This window comes from Blastomyces dermatitidis (genome assembly GCF_000003525.1).
Source record: "Blastomyces dermatitidis ER-3 genomic scaffold supercont1.11, whole genome shotgun sequence".
Classification (NCBI taxonomy): domain Eukaryota; kingdom Fungi; phylum Ascomycota; class Eurotiomycetes; order Onygenales; family Ajellomycetaceae; genus Blastomyces; species Blastomyces dermatitidis.
This window is the reverse complement of record NW_025544784.1, coordinates 2,116,094-2,135,054: the sequence shown is the minus strand read 5'-3', so window position 1 is coordinate 2,135,054 and position 18,961 is coordinate 2,116,094. Positions and strand designations below refer to the sequence as shown.

The window sequence follows — 18,961 nt, the reverse complement described above, 5'->3', positions numbered from 1 at the left end:
GTTATTTAAAGCAATAAAAATAATTTAAATTGAGAAGTGAAAATCATGATCTTATTTGAAAAATATGATAAGAGTAGATAGTAAGTCTCACTGAGACAGTATGAGACTACTAGTTAATGTTAAAACTATGTAATGAGATTAGATGAATTGATAATAAAACTATCAAAAAATCTGATTCTGATCTCAGACACAGTCACACGGTCAGTCTACTCATAAATAATTATTCAGATGTTTGCAGCTTGATATAATATATACTGTTAACTACTAGAAGTATTCATAATAGAAAGATAAAATGTAGAAGTTAAATATATAATAGCATTTAAGCTGAGTTATAAATAGTATTCATGAACTTCAGTCTATATAGTTGTGTGTAGTCAAGAGCTGCTAACTCTATTAATTACATGAGAGATAGAAATAGAGGTAAAGAATCTACAAGAAGCGGGATTTCTTACATAAGCTCACTTATACAGCTTCTCAAACAACTACTTCTACATAACACTACTAACTAGTCACTGCTTCGGTTCTGCTATGTTACACTCAGTTTAAGAATGTTTATAGATAGTAAGTATTTCTTATAGAAAAATAGCTTAATTCTGTAAGAGATATTTAAAAATATTCTTTATTAAGATTAATTTATTTACAGATTTAAAGAGTTTTTCTATTATAAATATAGAGAATAATATTCTATAAATAATTAATAAGTTCTTTAAAACTTCTTTTACAGAGATTATTTATAATTCAGATAGCTGCTTCTAAGTATCTACAGATAACAGTAGAGTTTATAGAGATTAAAGTGTAGAAGTTTCTAGTTCTTTCAGTTATAATAGATAATTACTAACTGACAGAGCTTGAAATATAAGAATAAGTACTTACAGATAATTATTCAGTGATTCACAGCTTGATGTGATATATACTGATAGCTACTAGAAGTATTCACAGTAGAAAGACAAATGTAGAAATTAAATATGTAATAGTATTCAATCTGAGTTATGAATAGTAGTCATGAACTCCAGCCTATATAGTTGTGTGTAGCTAAGGGCTGCTAACTCTATTGATTACATGAGAGATAGGAATAGGGGTAAAGAATCCGCGAGAAGCGGGATTTCTTACAACAGGCCGTAGCAGCTTCCTCTACAGGCGGTCACATGAGGTGTACATTTTTTCAATCAATCATATCACAGAATGAGGCCTGCAAGATCGCGCCTTCTATTCTAATCAGGTTTTTAATGCATCTAACATATTGCTTCGCTTCACTCCGCAAATTAACTCTATGTTCTTTCTGTATAGATATAATGTAGCTGGCTTCTCTCACATGAATACAAGAGATTAACCATTCTACAGTTCTTAAGGGTAGCTAGCTTTGATCATAAGATTCATATACTCTGTACAATAAACTAAAGTTAAATGCTTAAAAATTCCCCAAATGGTGCTACAGATATTATTGCACATATTATACTCTGTATGAACTTTGATGGTTTATAACGCTGTTTTCAAATTTCTAAAAATCACCAAATGATCTCTTCTGTAAATAATTCTTGCATATCACTAGCATGATTCATAATAATATTGTGTAACACCATTATATCTCCTCATATTTCAGATTGACATTTGCCATTTCATAGGAAAACTAGGGTAGCAAATCCCAAAACAGTTACAGGTATTGAAAAAAAAAAAAAAAAAGAAAAGAAAAAAGAAAAAGGGGGGGAAGAAAGGAAAGGAGAGAGGGGCAGAGAGAAGGACGGAATGAGTGGAATGAGGGAAGCGGGCGGGATAATCAAGTGAGACAGTAGGAATGGTGGATAGACTATGCACGAGCAAGCAGCAAAGATGGAGTGTACACTTCACTGTAGATTCAATATCAGCGGGAAATGAATTGCGGGTGACGGTAGTAAGTGACAGTTTAAAGAGATGAATAGCTTTAAGCGTAGCCATGGACTTTCTTGGGCTTCATCGCCCATCCAGTTACGCACCGCCACCCCGCTCCAGACTGCTGCCCCTCCGCATAAACACCAGGGACCTCATCCAGTAGTTTTCCCTTCTCGCGGCCCATCTCCATCTGGAGTTTCAACATCCATTGTTCCCACATCCACCCACCAAGCAGGCCAGTGATATTGGCTATGTTGCTCGTAGTTCCCATAAGTTCACCGGCTTCAGGATGGATATCTGCTTGCGTCTGAGGGGCAGAGGTTCCCGCACCAAGAGGTAGAAACATCCATGCTCGCTTGGCTGATGAGAAATTGGCTTTCTGCAGTCGAGACATGAAAGACTTAGTAGGGACAGGATCGTACCCGCGAGTCTTAAGGTTAAACCCAAATTCAACAGATACGGCGGCACCATACGATCCAGCGCGAATGATCTCCGAATCCATCAGGAAGAACTCGAGGATACCTCCTGGTTTGAGGCATCGAAAGCATTCCTTCAAACACAGATCGTACTCGTCCTGCTCTTCAGCATATGGGCGATCGGTCTTTAACAAGGCGTGGAAAGTACGAGAAGATATGACGTCGAACTGATTGTCGCGAAATGGAAGTTGCCAAACATTTTGGACAGAGACCTGTCGATGGTTTGAAGGCCCGTTCATTCCTGGATTCACAATGTGCTGCTTCGTAACAGCCGTGTAAACTTTGACGTCGCGGTGATCCCTAGAGACATGCCACGCCCAGCCGCAAGATGGTTCGCCACCAAGGTCTAGCACTCTAATTCGCCGGGATCCGGCACTCTCCACACCTCCCAGAGGAACCTTTGCTCTAGCAAGCCGCTTCACAGCCGGGGCAGACAGGAGAGAACCACCCTTCAAAAATTTTAGAGCTTCCATTGCCCACACTGAACTGCGTAGCTGATGTGTTGCATCCTGTTCCTTCTCCAGCTTGGAAAACTTAGCTTGGTCAGCAAGGATCTGGGGGACGGTGGAATTCCGGGGAGCTTGGGAGAATGGCCCGCGATAAGGAGGGCGAACAGGGTCATTCAGGGCATATTTCCCAACGAGGCCGTCGATGTGCTTGTCCATATAGCTGAGCCGCGTTGCCTGAACGGATTCGAAGCGCAAGTTGCCATGGGAAAAAGCATGACGGGCATTAGACTTGCGTACTAAGCGCTGAAAGGCTCGATAGAACAAGGCGCCACCCTCCACAAGATAACAGGGGGACTTTAAACAAGCGCCGTTTTCCAAAATAGTGGCTAGTCCAAGCGACTTCCTGGTCGAGTTTGGCGAACTATCTTGTGGGCTTTCCGCGACAATTAATGCCGGTGCGCCCTCAACCTGGTTGACGGGATTAGTCTCACGTAATGCGGACAGGTAGGCTGTCTGGGCTGCGAGCCAAATGCTTGTACGGTCGAGATTGGAAGTAGCCTGAAATTTCAATTCTTCTTCGTATAGTTCGTCGTAGTCATCCGCGATATGACCAATGCTGGAATTGCGTTCCCTCCCGACGGAATCAAGGGACGTGTATAAACCATCGAAGAGCAGGTAATTTGCTGCCTTCAGGGAGGCAGGGTCACTGCGACCCAACGGATACGTAGTGGGAAAAAAGCCATCAGATATCATGGGCTGGTTCCAAGGGCAATTGTAGAAATTCTCCGCTGTAGCAGATGAAGGCGGTGGGATGGTAGAGAAACACCAAGTATGGCGTGCATCGCCTCCTAGTGACGAAAAGAAGCCGCCCGGGGATGGAATGCTGAGAGGCGTGAACGGATTTGAACCAGCGGAAGCAGGAATCGCAGCGTTCATGCTCCGGGGTCTGGCAGAGTACAGTTTCACTTCCTGCATTTCGCCAATTTCGTTGACTCCAGAAATATCAGAGTCGCGATCACTATCGTTATCTAACTCGATATGTTGAAGGGTGGCAAGAGCGTTTGTTGGAAGCTCAACACCTATGTTCGAACTATCCGTTGACGAGGGTCTATTGATTTCCGGGATATCCAAAACACTTTGTACGTCAATTTTGGGTTCGCGCTCCGGAATACGCGGGAAATGACCCAGGACATGGCTCCAGTCTTCGGGGGGTTCCATCTCAATCTCAACCTGAGGACTCATGGTCGCACTGTTGGGGGATTCGACGTTCCCATTAGTATCGGAGTCAACGTAAAAGCGTAGATACTGTGCATCCCAATCAACGTCTGATGCCACTTCCAGCTCAGGAGTTCGCGGTGCGCTCAAAGTAGAAGGTTGGTCCGAAGCTGCACTGCCATCTAAGGATGGAGGAGCATATACCTCCGGAACAAACCTTGGCAGGCGAGAGAGAGCTTCTGGCGAAACGGGTATTTTGGGCGGCGGGGTTGGCGGAACAGGGGAATGCTTGTGGAAAGAATTGAGATTGGCCCAATGTGTCGAGGAAGGGGTAACAATTGCGGGATATTTTTTGCGGCTACTACCTGACGAAATCGTGGAGAGTTTTGATGACTTGGTAGATTCGCTGTTCCCCTGGCTGCAAAGGGACGGACAACTATCGCTCAGTTCCCCTTCATCATCCTCATCAGTGGCATCGTAGAGATCGTCAAAATCGGGGTTCTGTCTAGGGCCTAAGTGCATTGAATGGGACGAATCCGTAGATCCTGGAGATACAGCGCGATGTACAGGCCCGAGGGGTGAGCGGCGGGTCGGTCGGGTCTGATTCACTACTGAGTGCCGACCAGCGGCCGCGAGCTTGTAATCAATGGTCCTTTTTCCCTCAAACTGGGACTCTCGTTTATCTTCGATTATGGTATTAAGGTGTCCACTTCGACCCAGCCGAACTTGTGGCTTTGTTTGGATGAAATGGTTCGCCATGGCAGCAGATACCGGATCTGTGAGCGGGCAAAATCCAAATTCGGAGGTTTTCAAAATTCTTAAGCACGTCGAATCAATAAAAATAATAAATAATAAAATAAAAAAAACCAACTAAACGGCTGATCCGTCCTCGGACTGGCGAATTGAATCAAGATCACTGTGCCCAGAATAGGGTTTGGAAAACAAATAAGATATGGTTTTAACCCGATCAACAGGTTAATTTCACGAACAAACCGTACAGAATCAAAGAATGGGGCTGAGGGAAACAATGAGAAATAGAAATAGGAATGAAAAAGAATAATAACGATTAAAATGGACAGCGAAAGGGAAAAGAAAAAGAAGGAAGGGGGAAAAAAAAAAGGAGGAAGCCAAAAGGTGCACACTCAATATGCACTCAGAGGAACAACCAGAGTTGAAAGGAATAAATAAAAGATGAACGCAAACACATCCAGGATTCAGCAGCGGCATTGAAATGGTATTAGTACTCGGTGATTGTTACTCAGGGCCACAGGCTGCGGTCACAATAAGCACCCACGGTCTTCAGGATGAGGGTTGCGAAGGGCCATGATTGGACATGGCAGCATTGACAGCATTGACAGCATTGACAGCATTGGCAGCATTGGCTGCAGAAACAACTCCAAGGGGCCTTGCATGGAACAAGCCTGAAGAGTATTTGGCTGTTGCTGCCAATCAAGTTGATCATAAACCCTCTTCTGCAACCTCACCTCCCTGAGCCCTGAGTCTCTGGGCGGGCGACACGCTGATCGAAGTGACGTGACGGATTTGGGGAGGTTTGGGGGACGAGAGGAGAGGAGTAACTTAACTTTTATTAGTTAACAATTAACTTAGTTAACTTAGTTAACTATTGGTTGGTGTGTTCTAAGCGCCCAGCGTCCAGCAAACCTGGTCCGGCCAGACCCCCAAGCCATCGGCCCATCGTGCTGCCCAATAATAACATGCCAGTGCTGGCCATCGCATCGCCAATTCAGGATTCAGTCAGCCCTTTCATTATTGAAGATGGATTGAAGATGGATGCCAAAAGTAGGCGCGGTTGCAGGGCTGCAGCGAGAGGCCTTGTAGTGCCACTAATAACTTAGTCACCCCGCCGCCAAATAGTTATGGTTATAATTATTATTATTATTATTATTTCGCACTCCAACTCCTCTTCACCCCCAAGCTTTGATTTGAGCAAGATTTATTATATAGTTAGTTACGCGTAGTTATACCTAGCTAACTGTATGTGGAGATATGACCATAAACTAACTAGTTACGGAGGAGAGGAGAGGGGATTCCGAGGTCCACTCATGTGTCAAACTGAGGGATATACATTTTGTACAGGACATACAGTACGTAGTAGCGTAGGCTACCCAACTACGGAATATTTGAATGAACATATCCTATAACTAACTAGTTAATAACTAACTGGACTGATGGTTAACTTAGTTTAAATTGTGTAAGATTTGCCTTTCCCAATCAGGGATAGCCTCGGCATTCCGAGTTTCCTTGTTATTCCTTCGGAAATGGCGGGGCAGAAATTGCAGAAATTGCAGAAATTGCAGCAATTGAGCATTGTTATTATTGTAGATAGCATTTAATTGCGTCTTGGTGACAACTCTCTTCTTCTTCTTCTTCTTCTTCTTCTTCTTCTTCTTCTTCTTCTTAGTTAGTTATTAATTAACTATTAACTACCTAGGTTGTCTCTTCTATTGCCCGCGAGAGCTTTACCCCTCCCCGAGGTCAGCTTAACTTGTTCTTGCTACTCGCATCATCTCACCTCTCTATTTCTCTGCCTAGGATTCCTTGATCAGTTTATTTATTTATTTATTTATTTTTCTTCCTCGCGTCCATATTCGTTCTATAGGAGTCCATCTGTCCTCTCTTCCAGCCCACTCATTCGCCATCTGTCCGCCCTCCTCCCCTCCTCCTCCTCCTCCTCCTCTTCCAACCATGACGCCGCCAGCTATCATTGCTCCGTCCATTCTATCGGCAGATTTTGCCGCCCTTGGGTCAGCATGTTCAGATGTGATGGACTGGGGAGGTGATTGGATTCATGTGGATATCATGGATGGCCATTTCGTCCCCAATATCACTTTTGGCCCGCCCGTTGTAACCAAAATCCGGAAACATGTAGCCGAGCCTAATAAACACTGTGAGAAAGGTACCTTTGATTGCCATATGATGATTGCAGAGGTGAGTTTTGGTTTGCTATAATCCCCCTCAGCCGTGGAGTAATCTGTTTCTCTCGATGACCACAGAGTTGTGTTTTTTATCGGATTATCATTTTTCTTTTTCCTATTCTTTGAATTGGCTTTTATTAATTATTCATTTATTTGTTCATTTTTAACATATATCGACTCAATATTGGACGGTATCCAATGAGCGCGGGCGTAATATTTGACTTTGGAGGCGCTTCCCCAACCTCCCATTGTATTTGCCAGTTGCTAGGTCCAGGGCTGTTTGAATAGTTTCAATTCCGCTTTGTTGTTAATTCACGATACCATGAAAACAGGCAGCCTGCAATCCAATTTTATTGGAAAAGAATAATTTGCTAACTCATCTGCTGCGAGAGAGGAGGGGTTGCTGCGCCCCACAACCCCCCACCCAGCCACCCAACAAACGGCGGCCGGGGGAGGGTTGTGTGTCCAGCGCCAAAACAGCATTGAAATCCCCCTCCTGTTACTGCGCATGATGTCACCCACATAGCCACAGAAATGGGTGAAAGAGTTCAAGAAAGCAGGTTGCAACTTATACTGTTTCCATTATGAAGCAGCCGTCGCGTCAACCGCCGCGAAAGACCCAATGGATAACTCCACAACGCGCCGCACCAGTCCCACCGAGCTTATTCGGTATATCCATGATTGCGGTATGCGAGCTGGTATAGCTATCAAGCCAGAGACGGACGTTGATGTGTTGTGGGATATACTTGATCAGAAAGATGAATTGGACACACCTGATGTGAGTCTACCATAACCACTCGCTACCGCCATAACAAATATAATAAATAACCTCTTTGTACGATATCCAAAATTGCCCGTTTCCGATTGGACTCTGGCATTTCGATCTAATACTAACCAATAATCCTCCACAGATGGTTCTCATCATGACCGTGAGACCCGGATTTGGCGGACAAAAGTTCATGGAGTCTCAATTGGAGAAGGTCAGGGCGCTACGAGCACGGTATCCCAAGATTAACATTCAAGTCGACGGGGGTCTGGGAGAGGACACCGTGAAACTAGCGGCGGACGCTGGGGCCAACGTGATTGTTGCTGGGTCGGCTGTATTTCATGCACAGAATCCTGGGCATGTAATTAAATTACTAAGGAATGCGGTTGAGGATCAGAGGAAAAAGTCCACTTGAGGAGGCCAATGCGAAGTCCATGAAGGTTAGATAGAATTGATGCTTTGCAGGGAATAAGCAGAAACAGCCGATGTAGAAGACGTAAATACTCTCAATACCGTACTGTACATACAAAAATGTTGCTGGGGCGGTTGCGCCTAAGAGACCCGCAAAGGGAAAAGGAATTCGGGAATGGCCCTTTAAATGTCTTTGTGGCGTTTGTATCAAGGATCAAAGGTGCAATACACCCAGATGTGATATAAAGATAGGGATCACCGCACAAGCAGAGCAGCAGCTAGTGAATTATCCTGATTAAAGGGGTTATTTTCTATCATTTTAGCTAAGCGTATAAATCCTGGATTAGCTCTCGTAGCCTCCTCATAACCCACTTCAGACTCAGTCTTCCGAGGTTTCTGCGGTGGTCTCTCCTTCGCCCACTTTCTTCTCCGTGCTACCTTCATCCTTGCTTTGTAGTGGGTAAATCTGCTCCCTCTCCCGCATCATTCTCCTTCCCTTCGACGTGTTCGGTTGCAGGAACGGCATCTGGCTTCTCAGCTTTTCCTTCATCCTCAAGTATGGCCCCTTCCTGCAATGTACTAAGCTCTTCGACAAGCTGGTCTTGGTCGCTGGGCGACGTGGCAGAGACCACAGACCCACGATGATGCACCGGCATGGACACTCCTTCGGGGCTGTTTACCTTCAAGTCAGCAGTGGATTCGGCAGCTACCCCAGAGAGTGACGGTCTGTCAGCCGAGATGCTTTGACGAATTTCTTTTATATGCTCTGGTGCACTTTTCGGTGCCTCCAGGGATTCCGGGCTCCGCTTCGCTTCAGGTTCGGGAGTTTTAGGACTCTCCTGCTCTAATGCAGCCGAGGGCCCTTGGGCAGTCGTAGCCTCAGACTGTTGTGATTCCGGCTGTTTTGATTCAGGCTGTGTTGAGATCGATTTGGCGGCTAGGTTTGTTCTTGTGTTGTCCTTAGCTTTTGAAGCTGCCTCTTCCCCGGCTTGTCGTAAAGCGAGCGTGATGCGATCTTCCGTATGTGATTCCCTTGACGGGGGGGGCTCTTGTATTTGGATTCGTGAGGGAGTGGATTCTCTGGGAACTGAAGTTGCAGCGGCTGTGACTGAGGGGGCAGTAATATCCGGTTTTGACGAAGCAGTAGTCGTGGCCGACGGTATGGGGCTACTTTTAGACTGCGAAATCTGCAGTTGCTCTTTGAGTTCCCCATATTCATTCCATTCCTCAATCTCTTTTAAATCCTAAGCATGGTTCTGTCAGCCACGACATATGCACCCGTGTATAAATATACACCCAATATATGTAATATACAAGTAAAAATGCCACTAACCGCAACGACCATCTCGTCCCTCACCAGCACGGGCAGGCTTTTCCCCTTTGACCGCCTACGCCACATTGTGCGGGCTTCCTCATCTGTGGCAACATCAACAGCCCGAAACTGAATTTTGTTGGCTTTTAGGATTGTTTCCACTCGCGAGGTGGCTGTGATTATGTGGGATGAGCCTGCAGTCAGGGAGGTAAAGAGATAGAGCGTGTCGGTGTCAGAGAAGTAGGATTTGGGGAGAGAGTTAGCCATGATAGGAGACCCGACGAGTGTTGGTTGCTAGGGATTAGATAAATCTGTAATTTGCCTGTACAGAAATGCAGAAATATTAGAGTGAAGGAGCTCTTGAATAATGAATTAGAAACAGCAGATAGAACAAAGCGTGTTGATAACCACAAACAAAATCCATGGCTGAAGGAACAAACAACCGATGATGTCAAGAAGCCGGTGGATTGGGGGATTGTCACGTGTGCAAAATGTCTTGCTGTCTATTCTGTAGTTAACTAATGGAGGAAGCAACAGGGATAGCACTCTCTCTCTCTGTACTCTGGTCAAGAACTTCTTTATTTTCATTTCATATTAGATAGAGCCAACTCTTCTCACCCTTTGACCCTGCTCATGTCACTGCGATTTTCAAGTTACTTGCTTTCTGTTGAGTGTCTTTTCCCTTTATCAAAAATTATCCTCATCTGTTGTGAATAATTAGAACAACCTTCACACATGAACTATAATATATTCTATGACTCTACGGATTTAATCTGTTCTTACCCAGGCATATGGAGCCTTATGAAAGTCATGAAGAGAATAGTCATATACAGGCTTCTTTGATTTCTTCTCTCTTTTCATCCTAGCAAGGAGAATTTAAAAATCTGAATACACTGAGAAGTTAGTATGCTCTGTATATGTTCTTCATTGAAAAGAATATGAACAAGAGTGATCATTCAACTGATTTATGTTACATACTGTTGACAGATAACAGGTCTGAAAATAGAGAAGTGATTGTACCTCCTGCACAACATTCACCTGCCTTAAGGAAAGTAAACCGCATCTGGCTGTCCTTGTTTAGAATTGCGACCAGAATCCTCCCTCTAAGAGTGCTATGCCCTGCAGTGTCATCAATTGTCTATCCATTCAGTCCTCACACCTCAGCTTATAGAAACTAAAATGTCTTTCTCTCTAATGTTCAAGCAGATTGAGCTTTGCGGCTCCTAGCTAGTAGCCATGGTACAGAAGGATACATGGAGACTCTCTGTGGATTGAGCCAGCCACACTACCTGTATGTTGAAGTCAGAGCTTTTGCCGATAAATTTACTGAACCCTCAAATTTTTCACTGTATAAATCTTAATCACTATAGTGTGTACAAGTTTCCATTCGGCACTCTGATGTTTCTTTTGGAGAAAGGTTGCTCCACTGTCATGTCACTGAAGCCAGTCTCATGGAAATCCAGGGACTGTGCAATAAAGGCCAATCTTTGAAGTTCAGAATGAGGTCTCTTCTCTCATGAAATTGAAACTCTGCTGTTTGAATTTGTCCATTGTGTTATTTCAGTGAATTCTGTGTTCTAGTCTTCTTTGAATGCATCCACCAGTGCTTCCACCATGCTGGTAAGAATAGCTTAATAGGCGGGATCTTTGGCCTGAGAGTCTGAAATGCAAGCCAATGACTAGTGAGGCTTGCAATGGAAAAAAAGTATTCACACTCATAGCCCATCATAATGAACTCTGAGGCACAGAGATCCTCAACAAGCTGATATAGTGAGCAGAGAGAGTGGTGTATCACAGATGTGGTAGATTGGGATGTTGTGGATTTTTGATTCCAGATTGATGCTCATTGTGAAAATTAGAGTGGTTTTCAATATCTTCCACTGATAGAAGTGGATATGGCAAAGGAATATCACCATGGAAAGGGCCAAACAAGAAAGAAGAGGGTTGACCATGGATGGGGAGAGGCATGTATTCGCTGTAATGTCGGTCGAATCTCCAATGGAGAATGGCCATGAATTATGGCTCCAAGCGGATTGCACATTTTGTTGTCTGGCGGTGATAACCAGCGTTCGATCTATCTTTGTTTGTCTCGTTGCCCAGGTGTTTAACGGCACAAGCTATTTTTTGAGAAGTCTGCTGCAGTTGATTCACCCTATGCTCAACTTAAAACATTGATTAGCGGGATGATTTGAAGGAGTATCGACTGAGCCAGACTCACCAGAAGAAAGGATATCCCTGATCGGCTTCTCAACCTCCACGTTCCCTGGACGGAGGCGGTAGAGAAGATCTCTAGCATATGCAGCTGCCACCATCGCTGCATATCGTTGCCATTCCTCATTCTTGTGAGACTCTGAATAGTCGCATATTCCGCGAATTACCAGACAGGGAAAGTGGTTCATCAGTCCGGCTGCCTCCATTTCAAAACACAGAACATCTTTCTCCGCTGCTAGTCTATCTCGAATCATAGCATCCTTCATCAACTGATTTCCTGAAGCAATTAAACCATAGTGGATTGCTGGATAATCACCATCTTCAGTCCGTTGGGCACGAACTGTCAACTTTGATGGATGATCACCACAGACTACCGCACAGCTTGGTTTAATGTTTAGGGGATGAATGAATCCAGGTTTATATAGCCTGTCACTACTTGGTTCTGGTCGCTTATACTTCTTTTGTAACCTCGGCTTCTTCTCAAGAACACTGTTGACAACCTTCATGAGCTCAAGACCTTCATTTTCAAAATGTGCCTTGAGTCTATTCACAGCCTGTAGGACTGTTGGCGGCTGGTTCAAAACCCCTGTCTGTATGAAATTATCCTCATGAATCGTTTTGCCGAAGTCATACTGGAACCCACCACCCACCCATCCCATCCCGCGGACTAATCACCACAATGTCACCCAGGCGGATATCATGCTGACTTGGGACGCCGCCGCCAATGCCGACATCAGGCCGTTCTAATGTTGGGAAAACAAAACACCATTGCCACTGTTGCTGCAGAGGAAGTGCCATACTCTCCATCAGGCAAGACAGCTATGGCAACATTGTGGTTCCCCACTCTTCCCAGGGTGTAATCATTGTTCTCATTAGGCTTCCGTTTGCCTAGTGGTTGGGTGTTTTTCATCAAGAAAAGCTTGTGCCGCGACACACTCGAGAACGATGGCACAGATTCAGCCGATCGTGTAGTCCTGAGGGTTTGCTATGCTAGCTGCCAGAGTTTCGCAGCGTCAAAGTGTCTAAGGCAACTCAGAGTCGGAGACTTGACATTCTATCGCTTGTCGGATTGGGTGGAATTACTTTGGATATAGGTATTGTAAATGCCTGAGTGTTATCCCTTTTTTTTTTGGCTTCGCAAGAGAGGTTTAGTTAGCAGAACAGCTGACGCCATGAATTGAGGCAATGAATGACTTTAAGAAGAGCGCTGTTGCTTTCAGCCTAGAGGATGGCTCTAGGCAAGCTGCAACCATCAACCATTAATTAAGCGCTTGGGCTTGACATGGCCCCTTCTTTTACCAAGAGCTGGGAATTACTGCTACTAGTAGACACTCATCACCCTTCAATCTTGCTATCTGGATGGTCTAAGCACACGCAAAGAGGGCCCCAAACCTCAAGGGTCATGGGCGATTACCCAGTAGTATCTCACCAAGCCTCGCCTCCCTCAGGTGCAGCATGGTCAGTAAAGCGGCGTGCCACCGGCACTCCTCGAGGAGGATGATATTGTTGGACGGATTGCAAGCTTGTCGAGCAAGTGTCAAAGATAAGTTGATTGAGGGGAGCATGGGGGCATGTGACTCCGGTTCCCGGAAGTTCCAAGGTTGTCCTGCTGTCGCAATAGCAAGCACGACTGTCCCTGATTTGCGAGGGTCATCGCATAGATCCACATCATTTTAAACGAGGTGTTCCGTTCAATCTGGTCAGAGCACGGCGTCACTGAATTGTAGTGGCCGCTTGGTCATGACTGGTTTGCAGATGTCTCCCCGGCGGCTTGGCGTGCAACTTCGACGCTTGACGCTGCATACATCGGCGGCTACGTGGCAGGCTCACATCCAGTAAGCCCTGGTACATGGGGTCGTTGGCCCCCATCAGCACCCCAAACAGCTCACGAGGTTAGCTCTAATGCATGGACTTCAATGGGCATTTTCATCTCTGGACAAAAACATTAGACGACACGGGATAATTGACAACGCAACTAATCCCTCAGGGAAAGGGCATCATTGTGTGTTATGCGCCAGTCACGCACTGTATTTGGGCGTTTCACTTCAACCGTTTCAAGGGACGAATCGATGCATGCTGGAAGAAAGAATGGACATTTTGCCAAACACTGCAGCGGATTCTTGTCCTGGCGTCGACAATAGTAGTAACCTAGGGATATAATGAATTGGGCTATCCGCTGTTCCGCAGTTCCGCAGTTCTCCTCGTCGTCTCAGATGATGTAGGAACTCTCTGGAGGCCTATCACTTGAGTATACTCCGTACGGTGTATAGAGTAAATGATCCTGAGAGAATCCCGGGACGAATGTGAAGGCGGCAGGGGAAGGTCTAAAGCTTTCTCAGCCAGGACTGTTGTGATGGTGAGAGAGAGAAAAGAGAGAACGGTTTGGTGGGGCACCATCTTGTTGATAATAGGAACAAGAAAAACCCATCATGACCCACGGGCGAGAATTGGATCAATTATTATTGGAGCCCATGTTCATTCGACAACTGGCCGGCAACTCCCTAAGCAGCCGGGCCAAAAGCCAGGCCCATTCACAATCCAACCGTCGCCCGATTTTGCGGCAGGACGACGTTCCTTTGGTCGCCTCACTTTGAAGCTGCGGGTCCATTGGAGTCCTGGTTGGCAGTAGCTAGCAGTAACTAGTTAGCTGGAAGTGTATTGGTTGGACAAAGGGACGAAGGTTCTGTCAGAATACGCTCCCGTAACTATTTCCAACTGGAACTGCCAGCCAGAGAGTCGAACCCGGGTTTGTTTTGTGTCTTTGTGCCGGATCCCAATAATAATAATTATTATTGATGTCGCGATACGAGGATCCTGCACCGGGTCAAACCAGTCCCAATTCTCATCATTCCTTCATCCTTAGTGGCCCTGCGGGTTCACTCTCCAATCACTGCCTTAATAACTTCATGGTTATTCAACTTCGACATGCTCGTATTGGCTGCGGCTTCATGCACGGCTGCATCCCCCAATCCAGCTAGAAGGAATTTCTGCTCCGTTTTATAGTCCTGCTTGTCCTCTCTTCGCCCTCCGCCGATTGCTCTTCTCTCGGCCTTCCCTTTCACTCCCTCCCGAAATACATACAGACATTTTGTCAGGACAGTCCTGCAAAGGCTTCGCTATCAGATCAGAAGATCAGGAAGTCTTCTCTCTGACTATCTATCCCTCTTGTATGTCAATTCAATAATACTGATCCTCGCTTTTGGGGAAAAACTGAATATTAATTAATACAACCCAGATTACCTGCCTTCTCCCCAAAATCCCTCTCTCTCGTAACTCCTTCAAGGAGCCAGGACCAGGACCGGAACCACATCCACCACAACCACAACCACAACCACAACCACAACCACGACTCCAACTACAACACTTGGATAACACGATTTGAGGCACATCTAAACATAGCCATGGCCCCTACTTTCGACGATAGCCTCTTCACATCGGCTCTCACCTCCTCCCGGAACGTCTTTTTGGCCAACAATGCACATCTCCCCGAGTTGGAACGTGAACAACTTTGGAGCCAACTCCTCATCTCATTCATGCCTCATCAAAATGTACTCGCCGGAAACACGTTGAAAAACGGCGATGCGAGTGGAACCCCGGACCCTGCTGCCAAACGATCCTGGGAAGATGTGCCGCGCACGATAGCTTCAGCATCACCTCCAGCCAAACGGCGAGCCACCGTAGGTCACCACTTCTTTGGTTTTCATGTCCCTTCTTCTTGTCTCCTCTTCACTGGTTTAACATCGGCTGCATGTAGACTCCGGAATCTCAAACCGCGGTTGATCCAAGTCGCCCAGTTCCCCAACGTGCATCTCCTGCCACTGTCCGTGTGAACCGTCGCCTCTCGACCAGGTCGCGGAACGGGGGTTCACCACTCCAGAAAGCCGGAAAGCTCCCCAATGTGTCATCTCCACACTCACTAGGCGTCCCGGTTTCGGCCACTACCCCCCCGACACCTTTGGCTCCTAAGCAACAGTATTCCCTCCAAGCCCAACAGCTAAACATCAGCAATATTCACGAATACTCCCCTTCGGAGTACGCCCAGCAGCAGTCTTTGGATGGTCTTCCTGACTCACCATTCATGTTTGAGCCCGGCCCCGAGTCCTCCCCGTTGAGCAACGAGAAGTGGCAGTATACCACCCCCTTCTCTGACGGTTTGGTTCCCCCACCATCTCGAAATTATTCGAGAAGTAACTCGACCGCAGCTGTTGAGATGAGTCGAACTGCAACAACAGATTCTCTCTGCGGAGGAATGGGTATGATCCGGTTCGATTCGACCGGATCAGTGCCTAACAATCTGGCAACGCTAGATGATCATTCTTCTTCCTCTCATCTCTCTCATCAGTCATTAAACATAAACAATGACGCTAATTATTGCATTTCCCCATCTCCTATTTCGAATTTTCGTTCGAGTAGTAACATGAATAATGTTCGCTTTTTTTCTCAATCGTTGCCTGAATCCAGGCCTGCTTTCCCTAACATTTCTCCTTCTACTTCCCTTGCTTGTTCCCCGTCGTCCTCATCCCCCCTTTCTTTAACTCCTTCATCTTCTGAGATGAAGCATTCTCTGTCTAGCGCGAGCGATAGCTCGTCGCTGTCAAATCAGTCTAGGGCTGTGCGGAGGACTCAGGAGCAAATTGTGCAAGGCACACGGCGTATCGCCCCAAAACAAGAAAAGAAAACTGCTTCACACTCAAAAGTTGCAGAGCACACAATGCTTAGGATTTCGTCGGAAGATGGCACGTCACGAGAAGTAGCCGCAATTCCAAAAGCCTCTGTTCACCGTCCCGCCAGAACGAAGACTTACTGTGGTAACTGCAAGGAACACCCAGATGGCTTTCACGGCGAACACGAGTTGAGGAGGCACGTTGAGCGTGTCCACTCAATGGTCCGCAAAGTCTGGGTGTGTGTTGACATCTCGCCTGACAAGCAGTTCCTCGCAAACTGCAAGGCTTGCCGTAACGGAAAACGGTACGGCGCCAACTACAATGCCGCCGCTCACCTTCGACGCACCCACTTCAACCCATGTCAGCGTGGGCGCGGAGGCCGCGGAAAAGACAGCGAAAAACGCGGTGGTAAAGGTGGCGGCGTTCTTCCTCCCATGGATGTGCTAAAGCATTGGATGGAACAACGAGAAGAATATGTCATCGACAACGTCATCGACAGTGACAACGTGGCTGAGGAAAATATCGCTGCCAGTCCCTCCGAACCCAACGACAGCAAGGGCTACACAAATGACTCCCAAGACCAGAACGACAGCCGAAACCCAAGTCAATCGGACGAGGTCTCTATCACACCAGAAACAACCACAGATCTTTACTCAACGATGACTATCGACCTTGACGACCTCAACGCGACGACTTCGAACTCAGATCTCTATGGTCAGGGGTTCCCTAGTGGGTATGATGGTGTTGAACAAATGTCGATGAATGTTCTTGATTCATCATCCTTCTTCGATCCGTCTCTGTTCGATGCTCATCAGTTGGGTGGGCTCGACCCCTTTATTCCCGTTATGTTGTAGAACACCGTTGGTCTACGAGCCCAAAATTTCTTCTTCTATTTCAATCTCCTCTACTTCTATTTCAGCTTTCTCTTCTTTTCGACTTGTCTAATTCGTTTCTTTTCTTTTTCTTTTTCTTTTTTCTTTTTTCTCATTCTACTTTTTCGTGTACTTTTTTCTCTTTTTCTCTGTTCCTCTTTCACTTTGTCTGATCTTAATTTTCTCATTTTCCAAGCTGGAGCATTTATTGCCTCCACACTTCTTTCCTTCGGATTCTTATCATCCGTCCAACATCTCACCATGTTAGCGGACTACGAATCTACTTTTTAACGTACTTTGAATGATGACTGTAACGAGTATGATGGTTTACCTATCTACTATTTCTATTTTCTACTTTTCTTTTCTTTTCTTTTATTCCCTAAATATATATCTTGCCCTGGTCTATTCAATAATCGCCTGAAAATCTCCCGCGATTCAGTAGTTTTATGTATAACCTACGTTTTTCCTCTTCGATTTTCCTTATTTTTGAATCTCTCCCCCCCTTCTGATTTCTATGTGCTCGCTGAAACATAGTAGCTAGCGCGGTTCCCCTCTGCGGCACTTTTTAAAATAATGCTAATAGTACCTATTGTAATGTTTTTTTTTTTTTCGAAAAAAAAAACCAACTCCTTCCTACTTACCTTACCGTAAGTTGTTCTACTAAAGACATTGATCCGTCCCCCCGGGTTTTTTAAAGTTCCAGATACTGAAAAATCTAAAACATGTTTCTCCCTCCCTCTTTCCGCCTCTTTCGAGTGGCTTTATCCCAACGCTGTACATGTGTAATCTACACGCTGCACTAGCAAGATAATTAACAAACGTGCATGAATAATAATAATAATAATAATAATAATAATACGCACAAGGAATGCCCGAATCGCTGTTGCTGCGGGAGTGCGGAGTCTGGTGATCATGATATTCAATTCTGTGTCCAGCTGACCATTTTAATGGATCTGCCTCGGGATTGATTGGCTAGCTCAGGGCGCTTCCTTCCGCCTTTGGATGAACTGTTGATCCTCGTCAAGCCTCACCAGAGCGGGGCTCAGGGTCTAGGGCTGAACGCGGGCCATCGATTCCTACTGGTTGCTGCTGTGGGGATGCCACCATCGGGTGCCGGTGAAGCCATTTATCCGACGGCTGAGCGGGAGAGCTTATTGTGTGATTGGCTGGCTGACAGGGCCCAGGCACAAGCGGGATGACTAAGTATGTGGCTCGACGTGGCTGGACTGTGGCTAGGCGCTAAATTGGCGCTAATATGGCGCTAATAGGGTTATCACGGCGCGATGGTTGTTCTACGCCGCGTAGATCATTATTATCCACCCCGGAATCGATTCATCATCTATAAGACTTATAAGGTTACGACCAAAATTCCCTCGGTGGCGAGGTTGTTGTTATTCTTCGAATAATAATCACCTAGATACTACTGTGTCTAGACGTCTATACGATCCAACACAACTATCGAGTCTGCTGACCCCAAGCGAGCAAAACTATACCACCATTATTCTCTCCAGTTCTAAATTATAATCTAGAGACTACTCTTTTCTCCTTGCGTTAAACCCCAACAACTTTACCCCTATCTCGCTCTCTCCTCTATCTAGAGACATCATCATGGCTTCTCAGGGTAATTACCCGCAACAGCCTCCACCTCCCCAGCAAGCGTAAGTTCTTCCCTCGATCCCCTTCACCCGCTCGCTCGCCCTTCTACACTCACAACAACCACCTAACACACTAGTTTTTTGTCCCCGCTTTAGCTACGGTGGCTACCCGCAGGGCTATCCGCAAC

General features: G+C 45.9%; 4 protein-coding genes across 5 annotated transcripts; 1 reads left to right on the top strand and 3 right to left on the bottom strand.

Annotated features, from left to right (window-relative positions):
• Window positions 1-1,171: 1,171 nt before the first annotated feature.
• On the bottom strand, window positions 1,172-5,561 carry BDCG_08673 (uncharacterized protein). Its single transcript, XM_045424462.1, has one exon. The coding sequence runs from the start codon at window positions 4,763-4,765 to the stop codon at window positions 1,919-1,921; it is 2,847 nt and encodes a 948-aa protein (XP_045273164.1). The 5' UTR covers window positions 4,766-5,561; the 3' UTR covers window positions 1,172-1,918.
• Window positions 5,562-6,161: 600 nt separating this feature from the next.
• On the top strand, window positions 6,162-9,608 carry BDCG_08672 (ribulose-phosphate 3-epimerase). The gene is made up of 3 exons (XM_045424461.1): window positions 6,162-6,955; window positions 7,469-7,720; window positions 7,854-9,608. The coding sequence occupies exons 1-3, from the start codon at window positions 6,713-6,715 to the stop codon at window positions 8,121-8,123; spliced, it is 765 nt and encodes a 254-aa protein (XP_045273163.1). The 5' UTR covers window positions 6,162-6,712; the 3' UTR covers window positions 8,124-9,608.
• Window positions 6,403-9,940, bottom strand: BDCG_08671 (uncharacterized protein). The gene is made up of 2 exons (XM_045424460.1): window positions 9,453-9,940; window positions 6,403-9,363 (listed from the first exon to the last, which is right to left on the bottom strand). Exons 1-2 carry the CDS (start codon window positions 9,696-9,698, stop codon window positions 8,560-8,562), a joined length of 1,050 nt encoding a protein of 349 aa, XP_045273162.1. The 5' UTR covers window positions 9,699-9,940; the 3' UTR covers window positions 6,403-8,559.
• A 274-nt stretch (window positions 9,941-10,214) lies between these two features.
• On the bottom strand, window positions 10,215-18,032 carry BDCG_08670. 2 transcript variants are annotated; one of them, XM_045424458.1, is made up of 4 exons: window positions 15,716-18,032; window positions 11,650-15,621; window positions 10,410-11,593; window positions 10,215-10,315 (listed from the first exon to the last, which is right to left on the bottom strand). In XM_045424458.1, the coding sequence occupies exons 2-3, from the start codon at window positions 12,299-12,301 to the stop codon at window positions 11,448-11,450; spliced, it is 798 nt and encodes a 265-aa protein (XP_045282640.1). In that variant the 5' UTR covers window positions 12,302-15,621; window positions 15,716-18,032; the 3' UTR covers window positions 10,215-10,315; window positions 10,410-11,447. The 2 variants fall into 2 exon arrangements, with proteins under 2 accessions (XP_045282640.1, XP_045282641.1); XM_045424459.1 differs by having other exon boundaries at window positions 10,410-11,583.
• Window positions 18,033-18,961: the final 929 nt, after the last annotated feature.

What these genes read in the sequence shown, in the direction of transcription:
- BDCG_08673 (XM_045424462.1), bottom strand. Translation starts at nt 4,765, where the DNA reads ATGGCGAACCATTTCATCCAAACAAAGCCACAAGTTCGGCTGGGTCGA.
- BDCG_08672 (XM_045424461.1), top strand. Translation starts at nt 6,713, where the DNA reads ATGACGCCGCCAGCTATCATTGCTCCGTCCATTCTATCGGCAGATTTT. An exon ending in GCCATATGATGATTGCAGAG is followed by an intron (nt 6,956 to 7,468) that starts GTGAGTTTTGGT and finishes TCACCCACATAG; the next exon opens with CCACAGAAATGGGTGAAAGA. An exon ending in ATGAATTGGACACACCTGAT is followed by an intron (nt 7,721 to 7,853) that starts GTGAGTCTACCA and finishes AATCCTCCACAG; the next exon opens with ATGGTTCTCATCATGACCGT.
- BDCG_08671 (XM_045424460.1), bottom strand. Translation starts at nt 9,698, where the DNA reads ATGGCTAACTCTCTCCCCAAATCCTACTTCTCTGACACCGACACGCTC. An exon ending in GGGACGAGATGGTCGTTGCG is followed by an intron (nt 9,364 to 9,452) that starts GTTAGTGGCATT and finishes AACCATGCTTAG; the next exon opens with GATTTAAAAGAGATTGAGGA.
- BDCG_08670 (XM_045424458.1), bottom strand. Translation starts at nt 12,301, where the DNA reads ATGGGATGGGTGGGTGGTGGGTTCCAGTATGACTTCGGCAAAACGATT. An exon ending in CAGGGATATCCTTTCTTCTG is followed by an intron (nt 11,594 to 11,649) that starts GTGAGTCTGGCT and finishes CAATGTTTTAAG; the next exon opens with TTGAGCATAGGGTGAATCAA.